General features: G+C 45.6%; 1 protein-coding gene across 1 annotated transcript in view; it reads right to left on the reverse strand.

Annotated features, from left to right (window-relative positions):
* The window catches only part of ZRANB3 (zinc finger RANBP2-type containing 3), a 208,443-nt gene that overhangs the window by 27,150 nt on the left and 162,300 nt on the right, over positions 1 to 18,993 (reverse strand). Inside the window, exons 15-16 of the mRNA XM_060257117.1 lie at positions 2,751 to 2,842; positions 1,171 to 1,272 (exon numbers count right to left, since the gene is read on the reverse strand). Coding sequence (XP_060113100.1) covers positions 1,171 to 1,272; positions 2,751 to 2,842 — 194 coding nt within the window. The remainder of the gene's footprint in view (positions 1 to 1,170; positions 1,273 to 2,750; positions 2,843 to 18,993) is intronic.

Below are 18,993 nucleotides of genomic sequence, written 5' to 3' on the forward strand. Positions count from 1 at the left end.
CCATTTGGAAAATCGCAAGCATCCCAGCACGCTGGTGATACAATTTGGTGAGAACAATCTGTGAAGTGGGATACCCTTTTAATCATGGAGTCCTGGGTAGTTACTCACAGGCCTCCAGACATGCTGGTCATACCACTCAGGGAGGGTGACCTGGGGCCCCTGGTCTGGACTTGATTGGGGCACCAGGCCGCAGAAGATTTATGCTGATAGAAGAATTAACTCCCAGCTGTAACCTTGTTTTTTTGTTTGATTGGCTGCAGCAACTTAGCAGAGTAGATGCTGACTGGGAAGTTAGGTGTGATCGTCACTGCTATGGGGGACCACTGGGTTTGCCAACTGAACATCTCACTTCACCTGGAGGCTCTATTTCTACTGGATGAGGTTCACTTATCCCACTGGGGAATGGACAACTGGCTGCATGGCATTAGGGATTGCCTACAGACCTGGTTACAGCTGTAGATGCATTGGTGGGAGCTGGGGTCTGACTCTTGTGGCAGTATCAGGATGGGCCAGATCCCTTCTCAGGAAAGCCAGTCTGTATGCCCACTTTCCTGAGTGTGGGGATTCTGTTAAGGGATCTTGGTGTGAGGGTGAAGTGGTAAGCCTAGCCCGAAGGCACAGCTAGGGATTATCCTCATGCTCAGGTGGCAGGGGAGACCACCTTGGGGCATCTGCCTTGTAGGATCTTGAGACCTGTCATCCCAAGGTTCCAGCAGAGCATCAACTGGTAGGCGGATCAGTCAATAAACAGAATCTAGTACCCCAAGCTGTGCCAAATCATACTACGGCTGTAACCAATGAAGTTGTGGCCAATTTTATTCCACTGTTTTTGAAGAAACTGTGTGCATGACTTATTCCAAGCTGGGGCTGTTATGGGTTAACAGTTAGCATTTAGGCATGGGCTGTAATGGATTAGTACTTAACAGATGGGTATGGGAGGAACCCCCTCCCCCTTGGAGCCTGCCTCTGCCCTCCCCTTGGTGCTGGGGCCGCAAGAAATAGATTCGACTCCCCCCCCCCCCAAAAAAAAAAGATTAAGATATATAAGTGAGCTTTGCTAGTAATTAAAAAGCATCACAGAACATTTTGTTACTTAAATGGAATAGCAGAAGCACATATCAACTCTTGGAGTTATTTATAGCTTCAATAAGAATTTCAAGCTGCTCTTACCAATGAACGATTCTGTTTTTGTTGAAAATACTCTGGCAAATCTTCCCAGTTATCTAATTTTATATCCAGTGGAATGAAGTTACAATTCAAGGGCTCTCCATCCTGGATGGATTTAAGAAAAATTCTGTTAGTCTCCTAAATCAGAAAGGAGTTCAGTTCCCTTCAAGTTGTCAGGAAGCTGGTGCAAGGGGTGGGGAGCCTGAGTACATTTCTCTTCAGCGACATCAGTGCTGCTTCTTACAAATACCAGGCAGAAAATATGTGGCCTTTGTGCCATCTGGAAAGAGCATACACATGCTTCACTTTTCTTGGGGGAAAATATAAAGGAACAGAAAGAAAATTGGACTTGGAAAATGCTTTTGCATGGTTAGGGTTCTGCATGAGTGGTGCAGTTATCCTGTCACAGGACAGGGACTACTTTGTTATTTATACCACATAGCAAAGGATTTGGAGGAATAACAGCAAATGTTATTTCAGGCCCTTCTCCTTGCTGCCCTGTTGGGTTCTCAGCACTATAGAGATACTGCTTCAAACATGGCTGCTCCTATCTTTAGGTTCTATGGAACATTTTCAGCCAAACTCCCCTCTTATTTCCCTCACAAAAGGTGAATCATTCTCCCTGACCTGGATAGCCCAGATAAACCCAATCTCATCAGATCTCAGAGGCTAAGCAGGGCCATCCCTGTAAATTACTTGGAAGGGAGACCTCCTTGGAATACCAGGAGCATGAAGCAGAGGCAGGCTGTATCAAGCCACTTCTCTGAACGTCCTCCATCTCCCACTAAGGGTTGCCAGAAATCACCATGACTTCCAGGCACATGTGCACAGCACACGCACACACACTACCAAAAAAAGGAGTTGAATCATTCTATCTTTTGGCCACTATGAATATTTCTTGAAAACCACCAATAAGGACCAGATGATTAAATGCATGAATTTCTTTCTAGTAAGCAGCAGCTTCCTTAATCAACCACACAAAACAAAGCCAAGGAAATAAAATTAAGCAGCAGCAAGTACACAACACGATAAAGGTAACATGAACATGCACTGATTTTTGGTATATTTATAACAGAAAAAAACCAGGGAGGCTTACTTTACCAGGTTCCTTTAACTTATTAATTTACTTGCTACATTAAAAGTGTACCCTGCTTTCCATACAGCAGGTTCTGAAAGGGAATGTGCATCTTATGGGACTATCAACAGTTTTATTGCTTTAATATCCCAAGAAGAACAAAGTGGATCAGCAAATATATTGACATGTCATGACAAAAGGAGATGTCACTACTTCCCAGTGAATTATTCTGATGCTCATCCCTTTAAGGTTCCTGCTCCATGATTTCTTGGAATAAGCTTGATACTATCTCAGAGTTCATGCATATTTGTATTCCCTCAAGGAAGAAAAAAAACAAAAACAGAGGTCACTTCAATGCTAAATTGAATCGAGTGTGCACAGTCTAAAGTCTATGAATATACTGTGACCATACAAATCATAATAGGATCAATATTGTTACATCATCTCTGTACCATTGGCTTGGAAGGGAACAAGGATTTCTGAAATGATGAATAAATTGATTGCTTACCTTTGTGTAGATGTGAATTCTATCAGTATTCCTACTTGCAAGGAACAGGAAGTCATTATACACTGGATAGGAATGTGAATCTTCTAGATTATCTGTAGAGAAAAACTGTGATTTGAAATTATTCCAACAATTACATGTTTACACCCTTAAAGCAAATATGCATGTCATATCTCTTGAAACACATACTGCCCCACCAACCAGAAGAGACTGGATTTATAGCCCATTCACTCAGTCTCAGAGTGGCTTACAATCTCCTTTCTGTGAGTTAGATGGAGCTGAAAGAGCTCTGAGAGAACTGTTTTTGAGTTCTCAAGAGTCACACGAGCAGCTGCATGTGGAGGAGTAAGGAATCAAACCTGGTTCTCCCAGATTAGACTCTGCACACTTAACCACTTAACCAGGAGCCCTCCATGTCTCATTTTGTGAGAGCAAGGTTCCCTGATACTGACTAGTATAAGCTTTTCAATAAGTGGGTGCAGCCACTTTAAGGCAGGGTTGTTATTGGCTGTCATTGTTCAGATTAAAGAATTTTAACACCGGAGAATCAGGAAGACTGGTAAGCACCTGGGTAAGCACCAGTCAATGTGTTTCCATTGCCTCTTCAGGCTTTCCTTCTTCCCATGAGATGTGAGGAGGGAACTGTTCAGTTTGTCTTCACATCCTGCAACAATCATTTTGAGTATGGCTCTGACTCCTGTGGCAGCTGTTTTGGGGTGGTGCTCATTACCTCTTCTCAAAATTCCAAAGCTGACCATGGACTCAGGCAATTAGCCTGGAAGCTGGGAATAGTTTGCACTGATTGGCTGGGCTGCAGCCATGGTTACGAGCAGGGCTTTTTGGGGGACTGGAACGCACTGGAATGGAGTTCCAGCTGCAGGAGGCAGCCATGTTGGGGGAACAGAACATGATCTCTGACTATCAACATCTTTAGTCAATGGACCTATTAGATCTAGCCCTTTGTTTCCCAGACCCGCAGTTCACACCCCCCTCCCAATTCTCCTAATACTTGCAGAGGCATGGCTGCGAGATCTCAGCAGGGATACTTTCTTTTGAAGCCAGAAGGCGGAGTTTGTCATGGGGGTGATGTTAGGCTAAGAGCTGTGAGCTCAGTGGAGCACCAACATAACTGGTCCCCCTGCGCTGACCCTCACTGTGCGAGCGCACGTTGTTGGAGTTGTCTCCTTTCCCTTCTTTTGAGGCTGGCTACTTTAAGCTTGTTTGCTGCCGCTTGCAACAGGGCTCTCTGGAGGTAAGAGCAAGTGTATTATGCAGCCTCTAGTTGTATGTTGAAATTCCAGGTCCATATTGCTACCCAGGTTGCCAGCGCGAGGCAGACTCCCCCTCCCCATGCTGGGTAGTGTGCTTGAGTGTCCTCAGGACACTTGCCCCAGGCGCTGGCAAAGAGAGGGCACCGGTGAGGCAGCATGTGCTGCTGGTCACCCTCTTTTTGCTCCCCAGAAGAACCGGGAATGCCATCAGCACCCACACCTCTCTTCAGGGACAGGGTAGCAGCCGGGATGTGTTCATATGGCAAGGGAGTCCATGAGTGAAAGGCAGGCAGCAGCGTGATGAGTGATTCCCGCCTCAGTGCCTGGCCTCCGCCTTCCCTTTCCGGGCCAGCAGGCACCAGTTTTTTAAAAAGTAAGGAGTTCTCGAGGCAGACGTGGCTAACTCCAGCTGCTGGGGGAAGGGTGGTTCCTGCGGCAGGCAGCTTTCTCCCGGGCCAGGGCAGGGTTGGCCCAAACCATAGCAATTTACTTTGCCTTGTTCCCCTGCCCACGAGCTGCTGTGGGTCCGGGGATGCTGCCGAGTTGCTGTTGTACTATTCGTGCACCTACAGGCTGTGGTTTTGAAAAGTTTCTAAGCAGAGGGTGCAGAGGCCCCCTCCCCTTCCCCCAGTTGTGCATCTGAAAATGACTAAGAGCCCCCCATCACCCTTATTTACTTAAGTTTCCTGAACATAAGAACATAAGAGAAGCCATGTTGGATCAGGTCAATGGCCCATTGAGTCCAACACTCTTTGTCACACAGTGGCCAAACCCCCCCCCCCAAGTGCCATAAGGAGTTTCACAAGTGGGACTAGAAGCCCTTCCGCTTTGCCCCCCACCCCAAGCACCAAGAAGCAACTCAAGCCGTAGCTGGCCACTCAATTCTGATGCACTTTCGCTTTCTGACTTAGGAGTTTTCAAGCATGCGGGTTCAATGACGAGTCGAAGTTGATACAAAGACTACTTATTGATAGACCGATACTTTCTGTAGAACAGGTTCTTGAGAGTAATGCTAACAATACATTGATACAATACTTTTAAGGCTTTCTTCAAAAGGATTCCAAGGGATGGGGGTGCGGGGTAGCACTCCCACATAAACTATCATAAATGTCTATGTTTCCATAGTGTTATCAGGACTTCATCCTTGCTTTCCCCAGATGTCTCGTACTCCCTTACAGGAATGTATGGGAAGGTGCTGATTACTTAGTTTCAGTTCTCACTACTTCTAATTTTAAGCCATAAAACAAGCTGGGGGGAAGGGAAAAAATAACAAAGCTAACAAGGTTGGATCCTCCATGGCACTTCACAGACCAGGTTTAGGCAAGACCCTACAACAATCAATTATCAATGGAATTTCACCATGCTTGACATACTGCCCCCCCTAAAATCAGCCTCGGGGCTTTTGAGGAAAAGCTCTATGAAATTTACCAAATCAGGGGCTAACACATCTTTTTCTGCTACCCATTCATTTTCACTGGCTGGGAAATGTTTCCACTTAATCAAATAATATAAAACTCCATGCTGTCAGGCGATGGAGACTCAAGGCAGTATTCATTGAAACAATGTATACTTTATTGGAAACTCATAGCTGGATACAGAAGTTGAGACTAATACCTGGGAATGGGTGTTTCTTAGTCTTATGGAATCTACATCAAAGCGATATCTAAACAAAACCACTATTCTCAAAACAACAGGGAGTGAGGGTGCAAACTTTCACACAAGAGCTTCCGCTTATCTCTTTGCCTCTGGGAAGATGCTGGCTGACCGCGGTATCTACTAACGGTCGCATTCCTTTGCTCTTTTTACAACCTAAACAAAGTTAACACTTCAAACGTCCCCTCTTTGATATGCATGCTAGCTACAGTATAACAAAAGGCTGTGGGTTAGTATGGAGAGTCCATTTGGTTAGTATTTTATAATTTCAGCATGATAGAGTTACAGAGCCTGACATACGCTTCATCTTTGAATCTAATATCTCTTGTACTTCATGATGACTCTGATTCCCAATCTGGATAGGTTGAGGAGCTGGTCGAGGGTGCCAAGGAGTACCACCAGGGTCTCTTTGGAGAAGACTGCAATGAAAGACAGGGTGTATTTTACTAAACATTTTGGGCAACTCCAATTCCACTGTTACTTTGTTAATCACCCTCTTGATTTTAAAAGGACCCAAAAATCTGTACGCCAGCTTCTTTGAAGGTTGATTCAGTGGGAGGTTTTTTGTTGACACAAACACAGAATCCCCCCCTTTAAAATCCCAAGCGGGTAATGGGATTTGTCATACTGTTTCTTATATGCCTCCTTGGCAGCTTCCAAATTCTCTTGAATTTTCTTCCAACCGTTCCCTAACTTTCCCCACCATTGTTCGAACGAGGTGGGATCTCGGGTTCGCTCTCCCCCGGGCAACAATGGGACAGGCTTCCCCTCATACCCATTTACAATCTGAAACAGGGAAGCCTTGTTTGAGCTGTGCATGCTGTTGTTGTAGCCATACTCGGTAAACGGCAAAAGGTCCACCCAGTTAGACTGTTGGTGGTTCACATAACACCGTAAGTATTGTTCCAACAGTGCATTCACGCGTTCTGTCTGTCCGTCTGTCTGGGGATGGCAGGATGAGCTCAACCCTTGTTCTATACCCAATAATTTGCAAAACTCTTGCCAGAAGTTGGCAACAAACTGTGGCCCTCTGTCACTAATGATCTTATCGGGGAATGAGTGTAGTTTCACAATGCGATGGAAAAACAGATAGGCTAGTCTCTTAGTGGTTGGCAGCTGCACGCAAGGAATGAAGTATGCTTGTTTAGAAAAGGTGTCCACTACTACCAGAATTACGGTTTTGCCTTGCGAGACTGGTAGCTCGACTATGAAATCCATTGATTCTACAGACCAAGGACGTGTTGCTGTCTCTAGAGGTTTTAACAGCCCGGGAGGCTTCCCTCCCCTCTTTTTTGCCATTAAGCAAATAGGGCAGGAGGTCACGAACTCAGAAACGTCCTTTTTCATGGAAGGCCACCAAAACTGTTGATTAATCAAATGCAGCGTCTTTACATACCCGAAGTGGCCAGCTAACATATTAGAATGACAAAATTGTAGGACCTCTAACCGTAGGCTCTTTGGGACGTACAGCTTGTCACCTTTATACCAAAACCCATCCTCCCACTTCTGTACTTCCCCCGGCCTGTCCTTTCCCTCCTGTTCAGTTTTGGTGGCTAGGCACTCTCCCCCCTACTTCTCCGTTTGCAGATTCCGCCGTGTTTTGGACTGGGTGGTTACCATGGCAGCCACTTGAGAGGGAGAGATCAGGGAATCTACCACCCCCTCTTTTTTACTATTGTGCAGCGGAAGGCGTGAAAGGGCATCTGCCAAAAAATTCTTTGTCCCGGGGATATGCCTCAGCACGAAGTCGAATTTGGAAAAAAATCCCGCCCACCTGATTTGCTTTTCATTGAGTTTACGCCGACCGGTGAGCACCTCCAGATTCTTGTGATTGGTCCAAATTTCAAATGGCACTTTAGCACCTTCTAGCCATGACCTCCAAGTCTTTAAAGCATAAGTCACAGCAAAAGCTTCCTTATCCCACACTGACCAATTCCTCTGCTCCTGGGAAAACTTTTTTGAAATATAGGCACAGGGCTTTAGCCTCCCCTCCTCATCTTTCTGCATGAGGATAGCCCCAACGGCGACGTTGGAGGCGTCACATTGCACAATGAAGGACTTCAGCTCATTGGTGTGGCTTAAGACCAGCTCACTGGTCTTAAGCCTCTTGGCACTTCTGTGTCCAATTTAGCTTTGCCCCCGGTTTTTTGGAATCTGGACCCTTCCCTTTGGTCTTCAGCAACTCTGTGAGGGGTAATATGATTTGGGCAAACCCTGGTATGAAGGTTCAGTAAAAATTGGCGAACCTGAGGAACAATTGGAGCTGTCTACATGTCCTCGGGGGAACCCAATCTAATACCACTTGAACCTTGCTCGGGTCCATAGCTAGTCCCTGCGCTGATACCCTGAAGCCCAAATAGTCAAGTTCAGTCTTATGGAACTCACATTTTGACAATTTAGCATACAGCTTATGCTTCAATAGTGTGCTAAGGACCTCCCTCACCAATTTCACATGCGATTTGAGATCTTGCGAATAGATAATTATGTCATCCAGGTACACCACAACCCCTTAAACAAATATTCTCTCAACACTTCATTAATAAAGTTCATGAACACTCGCGGCACTCCCTGTAACCCAAATGGCATTACTAGATTCTCAAATTGTCCCATGGGTGTATTGAACGCCGTTTTCCACTAATCCCCCTCCTTGATGCGCACTCTAAAATACGCATCCCTCAAGTCCAGCTTTGTGAAGACCTTCTCTTCTGACACCGTGCTGAGTAAGTGCTTGATGAGGGGGATTGGATAGGCATTGGAGGTGGAAATCCCATTAATCCCTCGAAAATCAGTACAAAGTTTGAGTGAGCCCTCCTTTTTTCTAAAAAGGACCGGAGCTGCATGGGGGGCTGTAGCGGGTCAGATGAAACCTCTTTTCAAGTTCTTATCTAGGAATTTCTGCAGTTACACCTTTTCTGCCCACCCCATCGAATACAGCTTAGCCTTAGGTAAGGTCTGCCCCGGAATCAGTTCAATGGCACAGTCCGTGTCCCTATGGGGCGGAAGTTCATCGGCCCCCTGTTCACTGAATACCCTCCTCAAGTCTCTATAAGCTTTAGGGATCTTCTGGACCTCCTCCATTGTCAAGCAGACCTTCTCATTTTGGGGCGGTGGACTGGGACCCCACTCCTTAGTCCAGAGATGGGCTTTACATCTCGGGTCATTGAATTCTATTGTCTGGTCGCTCCACGGAATGTCTGGTTCATGCTTGGCCAACCATCCTACTCCCAAAACCACATCATATGAGGAGAAGGGGGCAGTTACAAAGGCCTCCTGGTCCCAGTGGTCTTTGATGCCCACCAGCACTAACTGAGTCTCTAACACGCATGGCTCCCCCCTCATTACTGTTTGGTGAGAGCCAGTTTGAGAGCCAGTTTGGTGTAGTGGTTAAGTGCATGGACTCTTATCTGGGAGAACCGGGTTTGATTCCCCACTCCTCCATTTGCACCTGCTGGAATGGCCTTGGGTCAGCCATAGCTCTGGCAGAGGTTGTCCTTGAAAGGGCAGCTGCTGTGAGAGCCCTCTCAGCCCCACCCACCTCACAGGGTGTCTGTTGTGGGGAGAGAAGATAAAGGATATTGTAAGCCGCTCTGAGTTTCTGATTCAGAGAGAAGGGCGGGGTATAAATCTGCAATTCTTCTTCTTCTTCTTCTACTGACCCATCCATCTGTTCAAACTGGATGGGATGCGGCAAAGCCGTCGTGGGCAGCCCCAATGCGTCCACCAACTTAGGGGTGATTATGTCTCTTGTGCAGCCCGAGTCAATCAGGGCTTTCACCTGCACAAACATCTTGAGTTTGCTGTTTAGCAAAATTACTGGCACAAAATATAGTTACCCTGTTACTCTCACCCTGAGTGGTGCCGTTTCATCGGTGACCTGCTGGCTGGCACCATTTAGAGCAGGTCATCCTTGTTTCCTGACGGCTCGTCCACCCAGGACATCTCCCTCAGCTCATCGGTGACAATGGTGTTGTCGTCCGGCATTAAACTCGCAGCTGCGCTGCTCTTCGCCGCTTCCTTAGGGCGGCCAGCCTGTTTCTTTGGAGCCAGAGTGCTTGTCTTGGAGCTGCTTGATGGTCTGGGGGGGGGGGGGGGGGTTGGACAGCTTCTGGCCAGGTGGTTCGGGTCCCCACACCTGAAGCATTTGTGGGTATCCGGTGGCTTCCCGCTGGCTCACCCCCCTTTGGATTTCTTCGCCTCCATCTTCCCTCCGGGTTTCGGGTCATGACCCGACTTACTGCTTTGATGTTGGCATTGCATAGCCACTCTCTTCATGTTGGTTTCCTCTTCTCCCGCCAGCTGGATCCATCCCACCAGGGTGGTTGGTCTGGCTTGATGCAGGGCTCAATCCAGGATGCTCGCGTTCAGCTTGCGGATGAAGTGCTTGATCTTCATCAACTCACTCCATCCCCTCACCTTGGCCGCGTTGGTATGGAACTCAGCTGCATACTCCCGAATCGTCTTTGAGCCCTGTTGCATATCTCTCAGGGCAGCCAGTGTGCAGGTCTCCTGCAGAGGGTCCTCGTACTGGGCCAGCAAAGCTTGTAAGAAAGTGGCCACAAAGTCCAGCTCTGGGCTCATGGCCTCGTACAGGCTCACGTACACCTTTTGGCGGCCCCATTCAATTTCGATCCCAGGTAGTCCACACGACTGAATTCATCAGGGAAGGTGTTCCCCCAATAGTGCATGTAGCTATTCGCCTGGGTTGTGAAATACTCCACCTCCTCGGGGTCCCCATCAAAGGTGGCTTCCAACTCCCTCCCGCAGCCCCCTTCTCGAGGGGCTAAGGGCGCCGTCGGTTGCGGTTGTAGTGGTGCTGCCGAGGGTCTAGCCGCAGGCAGTTGCGGGGATCTTCTCAGGTTGGCCGTTCCCAGGACTCAGTCGATTTGCCTGTTGAACTCTCTGGCCATCATGGTGGTCATCATCTGCATCTCATCCCACAACCCCGTTGGCAACCTCTTCAACCTCCTTTCGGATCATCGCTCAGAATTCTCGAGCCATCTCATCTTCCTCCTCTCTCGGGCCCGGTACTTCGGGGTTCCCAACCCAGAGGGGGGTCAGCTTCCGCACCGGATACTACTGCGGCCGCTGCACCCTCTTCCTCTCCAGGTCACCCCCTTCATTGGCCATCTTCACCCAGCGCATGTGCCTGGTTAGGATGGCCTCTCGGCGTGCCGGGCCTCATCCATCATGGTGGTAGAGGTATGTGGCTGCCACTGCCGCGGGGTGACCAAGAGTTGTTGAATGTGGAGAGGGGAACTCAGTCCAGCGACTCTCCGGGCGTCCAGCACAAGCCACGGCGGGGTAGGTGCTTTCGCCCCTTCTTCAGGTTCTGGAAGTTCACTGCTTACTGGAATCTTTTCAGCCATTCAGTTATAATTCAGCCAGGGCGGTTAAACTTCTTGCAAGGGTTACTCTCAAAATGTCAAGCATAAGGGTTCAATGACCAGTCGAAGTTGATACAAAGACTACGTTTATTGATAGACCGATACTTTCTGTAGAACAGGTTCTTGAGAGTAATGCTAACAATACATTGATACAATACTTTTAAGGCTTTCTTCAAAAGGATTCCAAGGGATGGGGGTGCGGGGTAGCTCTCACACATAAACTATCATAAATGTCTACGTTCCCATAGTGTTATCAGGACTTTGTCCTTGCTTTCCCCAGATGTCTCGTACTCCCTTACAGGAATGTATGGGAAGGTGCTGATTATTTAGTTTCAGTTCTCACTACTTCTAATTTTAAGCCATAAAGCAAGACTGGGGGAGGGAAAGAATAACAAAGCTAACAAAGTTGGATCCTCCATGGCACTTCACAGACCAGGTTTAGGCATGACCCTACAACAATCAATTATCAATGGAATTTCACCATGCTTGACAGGAGTGAGCAGGTCAGAAGAAAAAGTCATTTCAATGGGACCCATTCAAGTCAACTGACAATCTTCTCTCCCATTATATCCAATGGACAATCCAGCCTCTCCCATTGTTTCCTATGAACAATCTTGTCATTCGTTTTAGTTTGTCCCATTTCAAGTTTGTTTCCTCTGCAAAGTTCTTGTGAACTTCTGTGGGCATGTGTTTGGGGCTTTCTGAATGTGGCAGGAGCTTTGCAAATCCCCCCTCCCCCCCCAAAAGAAGCCGCTACCTACCAACTCGACTGTTCTCCTGCCCCGGAGAAAAGGCGGGGGGGGGGGAGTAATCTTTAAACCTTTGCTGCTGAGACTCTAACGCGCAACGCAATTTTGCCATCAGTATGGACTGTTTATGTCGGCCCCCAGCCTATTGGAAGGGCGTCTCATAGCAGTTTGTCCCATAAATGCCCCCCCCCCCCTTTTCTGGTGATGAGGGCTAGGGCTCAAGTCTGCTGCCCACTGTTCTGTTTTTACAGTTCTACATTTACCCGAAAGCCAGCCCCTTCCCACCCATTTTACAAATGCTTTTGTTTTGTTTAAAAAACAACTCTGCACTTTGCTGTGTTCTAGCAGTGGTCACCTTGACTTTTCTCCTTCATTCTGCTCAGGAATCTTTTTTTTTCCCTTTGGGAATTCATCTGCTCTTGAGAGGAGAGGATATGAAGCTGCCTTATACTGAATCAGACCCTAGGTCCATCAAAGTCAGTATTGTCTACTCAGACTAGCAGCGGCTCTCCAGGGTCTCAAGCTGAGGTTTTTCATACCTATTTGCCTAGACCCTTTTTTGGGGGGGGAGATGCCAGGGATTGAACCTGGGACCTTCTGCTTACCAAGCAGATGCTCTACCACTGAGCCACTGTTCCCACCCCAATGTATGTACCTGAAACTGTAAATACCGAACTTGGGATACTACAGTTTGCTGCAGGGTAAACTATATTGATGTTTCAAAGGGACAGTAGCAGGAATCTGCAGCTGATCCATGTCAGCATCCTCCCTCCTGCCCCTTTTCTCTAGCCTCCTCCTCCTCTGGTCAGGACCCAAGCAGTCTTTGCATGGAGGGAGACATGGGAACTTGGTCCGAGCTGCCAAAGGGTGGGGGTGGAGCTTGCGTGCAAGAGTCTTTGACTTGATTTTCATATGCCTGCATCCTGTGTGAGCCTTTCTTGTGCCTTGGGACTACAATTTTCTCCAGTATGTCTGCGGGTGCTTTAAAGGAGCATGTTGGCTATGTGTGGGTCTGGTGTGTGTGGGCTGCACAGTGACTGAATCTGTATGGGGCAGTAACCAGTTGTGCTTCTTGTCATCACTATCATCATCAAGCCAAAGCTACAGTTGCTGTCTAACCCCTCTGCATGAATATCTGATTTTTTTTTTACCTTTTAAAACAACAATCCTGTATGGCTGACCAATGTTAAATGGTGTGTTTGTTGAGGCTGTAATTGTCAAGTCTGTCTGTAAACTCTGGCTCAGTCAGAGAGCATTCTGGGTAGAACCAAAGTATAACCAAATGCTGCTAGCTCAAACCTTTCCTGTAGCTCCTCCTTCCTGTAGTGGATAGTTTTGCTTTGAAATGGAAAGATGTGAAAGCCTTATCTGTGCCTTCTCAGGCTTGGCTCTCAGGAGGAAGTCGAGAGCTTGGGACGATCAAGGCCATCAGCCTGGGAACGAATTGGTAACATCAATGTGTGAATGTGCCCTGCATAATCCCCCCCCCTTAGGAATTCCTCAGAAGTATCCCCTTAAATGCAATGTATCAAGGTATATTCTTTAGTCTTTCAATGCTGGCTTTGCCTCAAGTAACTGTAGCAATAAACTAGTTTCTTTGTATCAACAAACGACTGGTTATTGACTCTGCCAACTTGACAGTAATCCTGTAACTGTGCAATCATTCCAAGATGAGGTTAGAATCCAGAGTGTCTGGTTAATCTCAAGAACTAAATCATCATGCAAACGACACCCGTTCCTTAGGAGGATGTGTTTCTTTGATTATATTAGTTATATACTGTGCTGCTTTTGCCCAACTCTGGTCACAGTGACCTCTGCAGATTATGCTTTGGCAATGTATTCTTTTTTTCTAGCACTGTTGTGACACATTCATATATTCTGTGTTTCAGCCACAGTTCCCTATGAAATAATTTAGGCAGTTTATGAAGTTGGAACTATTAGCAGACATCAAGCATTATGCCGATTCTGTGAATATAGGCAGATCAAGAAAGAGAGAGGTCCTTTCTTACATGCCCAGGGAAATAGCCACTTTGGGGATCAGGAAGCTGTTTCTCTCCGGGCCAGTTTTGCAAGGGATTCTGGAGGTTTTTGCCATCTTCTGGCCATGGAACAGGTGTCACTGGGGACATGAGGGGAACTTGTGAATTTTGTGCACTGTGCAGGGGGTTGGACTAGATGATCCTTGAGGTACCTTCCACCTTTATGAGTCTGTGATTCTGTTCCTGAAAGGGGTTAAGAGTTCCTCTTGCACTAAAATACAGAAGGATTATTGATCTAGTCAATCATTTGTATACCAACATCCCACACCAAGATGGATTACAAGCTGTAAATAATATAATCTCTGATAAAAACACAGTGGACTTTGCCACCAAACTGCGCCATTTTGTTCTCACCCATAACTACTTGAGATTTGGCAATGAACTTTTCCTACAGATCAATGGTACAGACATGGGCACCCACTTGTCCTCACAATATGCTAACATCTTTATGGCTGACTTGGAGCAATGCTTCTTAGACTCCCACCCGCTCCTACATACCTTATACCTGTGTTACATTGATGACATTTTTATGGTCTGGACACATGGTAAAGACACCCTGAATGCATTCCACCAGGCATTCAATGACTTTCACCCCACCATCAACCTGACAATGAACCAGTCTATGCAAGAAATACATTTTGTGGACACCACTGTTAAAATACACAATGGACGCATAGCCACTACCTTATATCGGAAACCTACTGACTGACAAACATACTGTCAAGCAATGTTCTATCTTACCATAACTGTCTATGTTTATCAGAATATAACTGCCATGCTGTAACTGTAACTATCCCTGAAACAAAGCTGGGCACATCAAAGTAGAAAGTTAGCCGGCGCCTCCTCCCTGCGCCTCTTTCGCTTTTACTAACAAATGCAGGAATTCGTTCTTTGAAGATAAAGCCTCCAGGGACATTTTCCCAGGCCAGGCCTGGACCCAGGAAGTATAACTGCAGGGAGATAAAGAAAGTACTGTGTGAATTTTCACATGTGAATACAGGACTGTTTAGTAATTGTAGCTTTGTTGATAGAACCTTTGATGTGCCAACTTTAAAATATGCATTCTGCTATTACTCTGTATCAGTTCCAATTCTTGGCTCAATAGAAGCACATGGATTATCAATAAACCTATACTTTGTTTCAACTCAAGGACTGGTTACTTTGAGATCCGCTTGCTTGACACATACCTGCATGTCCCCAGCTACCATTGCAAACATATCAAATGATCCACTGTATATAGCCAGGCTCTACGCTACAGCTGCATTCGCTCCAATCCTGCTAACAGAGATTCTAACCTGAGGGATCTACAACAAACATTTTTGGAACTAAAGTACCCACCTGATGAAGTCAGGAAAGATTAACAAAGCCAGAATGATACCCAGAGAAAACCTGTTACAAAACAGACCCAAAAAAGACAATAACAGAACACCACTAGTGGTCACACACAACTTTCAACTGAAAACAGTTCAACGTATCATCAACAACTTACAACCTCTATTGGATAGTGACAGTTCTCTTTCAAAAGTACTGGGGAATAAACCTTTTCTTGCACACAGACAGCCCCCTAATCTCAAGCAACTCCTCACCCACAACAATACAATGTCTCATCTGAGCATGGACACTGGTACCAGAGCTTGCAATAAACCCAAGTGTCAAGAATCAGATCTCAAAATAACCAGTCCTTGATTGTGAAACAAAGTATAGGTTTATTGATAATCCTTCGTGCTTGAATAGGTACAAGATTGGAAGTGATACAGTGTAATTCAAGAATACTAACTTTAAGGGGGCACATCAAAGACACCTTAGGAATTTCTACTCAGGCGTGTGAAATTCACACGCTCGCTGTTTTATCTACTATTGCAATTTAGCTACATACTGGGTTCAGACTTCACTCCTGAGTCTGAGAAAGTATCCCCGGAGGCCTTGTCTTCAAAGAGGACATTCCTGCATTTGCCACTAGTGAGAACTAAGGAAAGGCTACATGGCTTTGATGTGTAATGCATTAGAATAACAGTCAAGAATACAGGCACAGTAATAAAGAAACAAGATGCTTGACACCAAGTGCCAACTTTGCTGCCACACACACCCAGACAACACAATCACTGGACCTAACAGCATTAACTACACCATCTCAGGCTCATTCACTTGTTCATCTTCCAACATCGTATATGCCAGGGGTGGCCAACAGTAGCTCTCCAGATGTTTTTTGCCTACTGTTAACAGATAAAGTATGCAGGGTTCTAACCCTATATAATAAAGGGGGATCTTTATTCAGATACTCTGGGAAGAACACCCCTCTGGGAGAACAACACCAGACTTCAGGTTCTGAAATATATTGGAAATTTATTTAAATCTTAGTTACTGCAGCATCTTTGACAGAAATACATGATTACATGACTACATGAACTCATGGGTGTGAGGTCTTACATGACCCATGATTAAACAGCTTCTTAGTTACATGGCTATAGTCTTTCCTATACTCAAACTTAGCATATTACACTTAGTAAAAGCAAAGCCATTGTAAAGACAGCAAAGAGCATCCCATCCTCACCTCTCCTTTGGCTTTAGGTCTATGCAGAAGTATGTAGAGGGGTCTTGCTTCTCAGGAGGCTTCTCCTAAACTCACTGTTAACTAGCTAACTAACCAACCAACCACGCCCTCCTTGATGGGTCCAATTATACCTTTTCCACTATCCACCTTTTCCCTTTCTGTACAACCAAAATTCAGGAAACCTCCCCCCCTCCTTGATCTATCCAATCAGAACCCAGAAGGTACCCCTTTCCTTCTATCCAATTAGAACCCAACAAGTCAAACTCCATCACCATTTGGGTAGGAGCCAAAAGCCTTCATTACATAAGAAAACCACTTGTTATTGCCAAGTAACAAGGGCAAAAGGTAAGACCCATTTGGGATAATTGTATTGTTCCCAGAAATAATTTGGGATAATTGTATTGTTCCCAAATCCAAAAGAACAAAAACCCACTTGGGACAAACTCTTCCCATAAAAGCCTGAATGTCAAACATGGTAGAATTCCATTGATAATGGATTGTTTTAGGGTCCTCCATAAAGCTGGCCTGTGAAATATCATGGAGGACCAAGGTCTGTTAACTCGGTTATTCTTTCCCCCTCCCCATTCTTACTTTATTGCTTGCAAAGTAGAAGTAGAGAGAAATGAATCTAACTTGAGAAAGAGTAATCAGTACCTTCCCATACATTCCTGTTAGGGAGTGTGACACGTCTGGGGAAAGCAAGGACGGAGTCCTGATAACGCCATGAGAATGTAGACCAACACAGCTGCCCACTTGAATCAATCATAAGTATGTTTAACTCCAGTTGGTTTTAAGAGTGTTTGCAGTTGACTAGATTATGCCCAGGGACAACCTTTCACCTTGCAATCTAAATGGTTGCTTATGTTAAAATTAAACTTGAACACACTATGCAGCATATTAAAAACAAACTACTGTGAGTATAAGTTGCAGCCTACTATAAAGAGCTAATGATTTTCATCTGTTGCTTTCATATCTGTCAGGCAATATAACTTTTCCTGAAATAAAATGCTTAGCTTAACAGCTGCCATATTGAACCACTGCTTTGAAACCTTATTGTCTGACAATATCAGTATTGTAGAACTTTTTACAGAACTTACTGCCCTTTTATAACTGACCTCTTCTGCCTTCATGATATTTAGTAGGTAGAGGAATTTCCTTAGAGGATTTTGCTTTAAGGTAGTATCATACTGTCCTGCCAGTTTCTGCCCTGTGACTTTGTGGACACTCTGTAGTTTTCACAGTTGCCACAGTCCCACTTTGAAGGAGATTGAGTTCAAATGTATTCTTGAAGGAAGCATCTCTTCCTGTATAGGGACCTCCCAATCAATGCTCCATGTAAACTGTGGAGTCTTTTGAGCAAAAAATTTACTTTATGACATTGCAGTTGGGAGCTACTGCATACAGTAGTGTGCTCTGCAGCCATTTTTACTAAGACAAAATGTGTTATCCAGAGGCTAAAAAACAAGCTAGTTCACACTAACAGCTTAAAGGGTGTTGTGCAATGTTTTGTAGATTTCAGGGGTGTGGCCTAGAAAGCAAATGATAGTGATGTCAGGGAAGGAAAGGTCCCCTGTGGCAGAGGTATGACCTAATATGCTAATCAGTTCCTGCTGTCAGGGGTGTGGCCTAGTATGCAAATGATGATGATGTCAGAGGTGTGGCTCCCATATGCTAATGAGTTCCTGCTGGGCTTTTTCTACAAAAAACCCCTTGGTTATGAGAATGTATCGAATTGCAAAGAGGCTTGCTGGGGGAAAATGCCTCAGAGTTCAGGCTGAGACCTGGAGGAGTTCAGTCTTGGTACTGAAGCTGTTCAGTTGTAAGAGCAACTGAGAAGGAGCTGAGAACAGCCTGTGGGCTGAGTTTCTTGGGAGATAGAACGGAGTTAAAGTTTCTGTCTGTGAGAGAGTTACTAAGAAGAGGGGCAAAATCAGGCACCTTCTGTGAGGAAAAACTCTCTGAGGAGATCTGTCAGCACATCAGGGTAGACTCTTGGTACAATTTAGAACACTCAAACACACTGAAAGAAAGACTGGATTCTTGGGCCAAGAAGGAATCCCAAGAGTCAGACTAGGCTTCTAGCTAGGTGGGACACACAGGATTGAGATGCTGGTAATAGCACTCAAAAGGTGTGAGTCTTGTATGCTAGTGAGTGAGTCTGTGAGGGAATATTTATTTGGCACAAGTCAAAAGTCCTCAGTGTGTATAGCAAAGAGTGTGTGACCATTTATTATTTTTAAAATTTAAGAAGTTCAAACTTAGGGGATAATTCCATCTCTGCATAGTATTCCTAGTGTCAAGTAAGCACTGCCTGCCCATTCAAGATTCTTAGAGATTGTATTAAGCCTGCCAGTGTTTATATTTCTAAACTATTTCAGCCTGCCAAATCTCTGGTGTTTGGAGATTGTCTTCAATTGAACTTCTGCCTGCTAACTGATTTGGTACTGGGTGGAGGTGACAGAAAAAATTCATAGTGGTCACCCTCCCAAGCTCACCCTGACTGGTTCCTCACAGACTCAAAAAAGTTGAGGACCCTGTACTAAAAGAAGGCTTGCACTCAGCTGAGCAGTAGGACCCACCCTGGCTTTATGGCTATATT

The sequence above is a fragment of the Heteronotia binoei genome, chromosome 16, assembly GCF_032191835.1.
Source record: "Heteronotia binoei isolate CCM8104 ecotype False Entrance Well chromosome 16, APGP_CSIRO_Hbin_v1, whole genome shotgun sequence".
Classification (NCBI taxonomy): domain Eukaryota; kingdom Metazoa; phylum Chordata; class Lepidosauria; order Squamata; family Gekkonidae; genus Heteronotia; species Heteronotia binoei.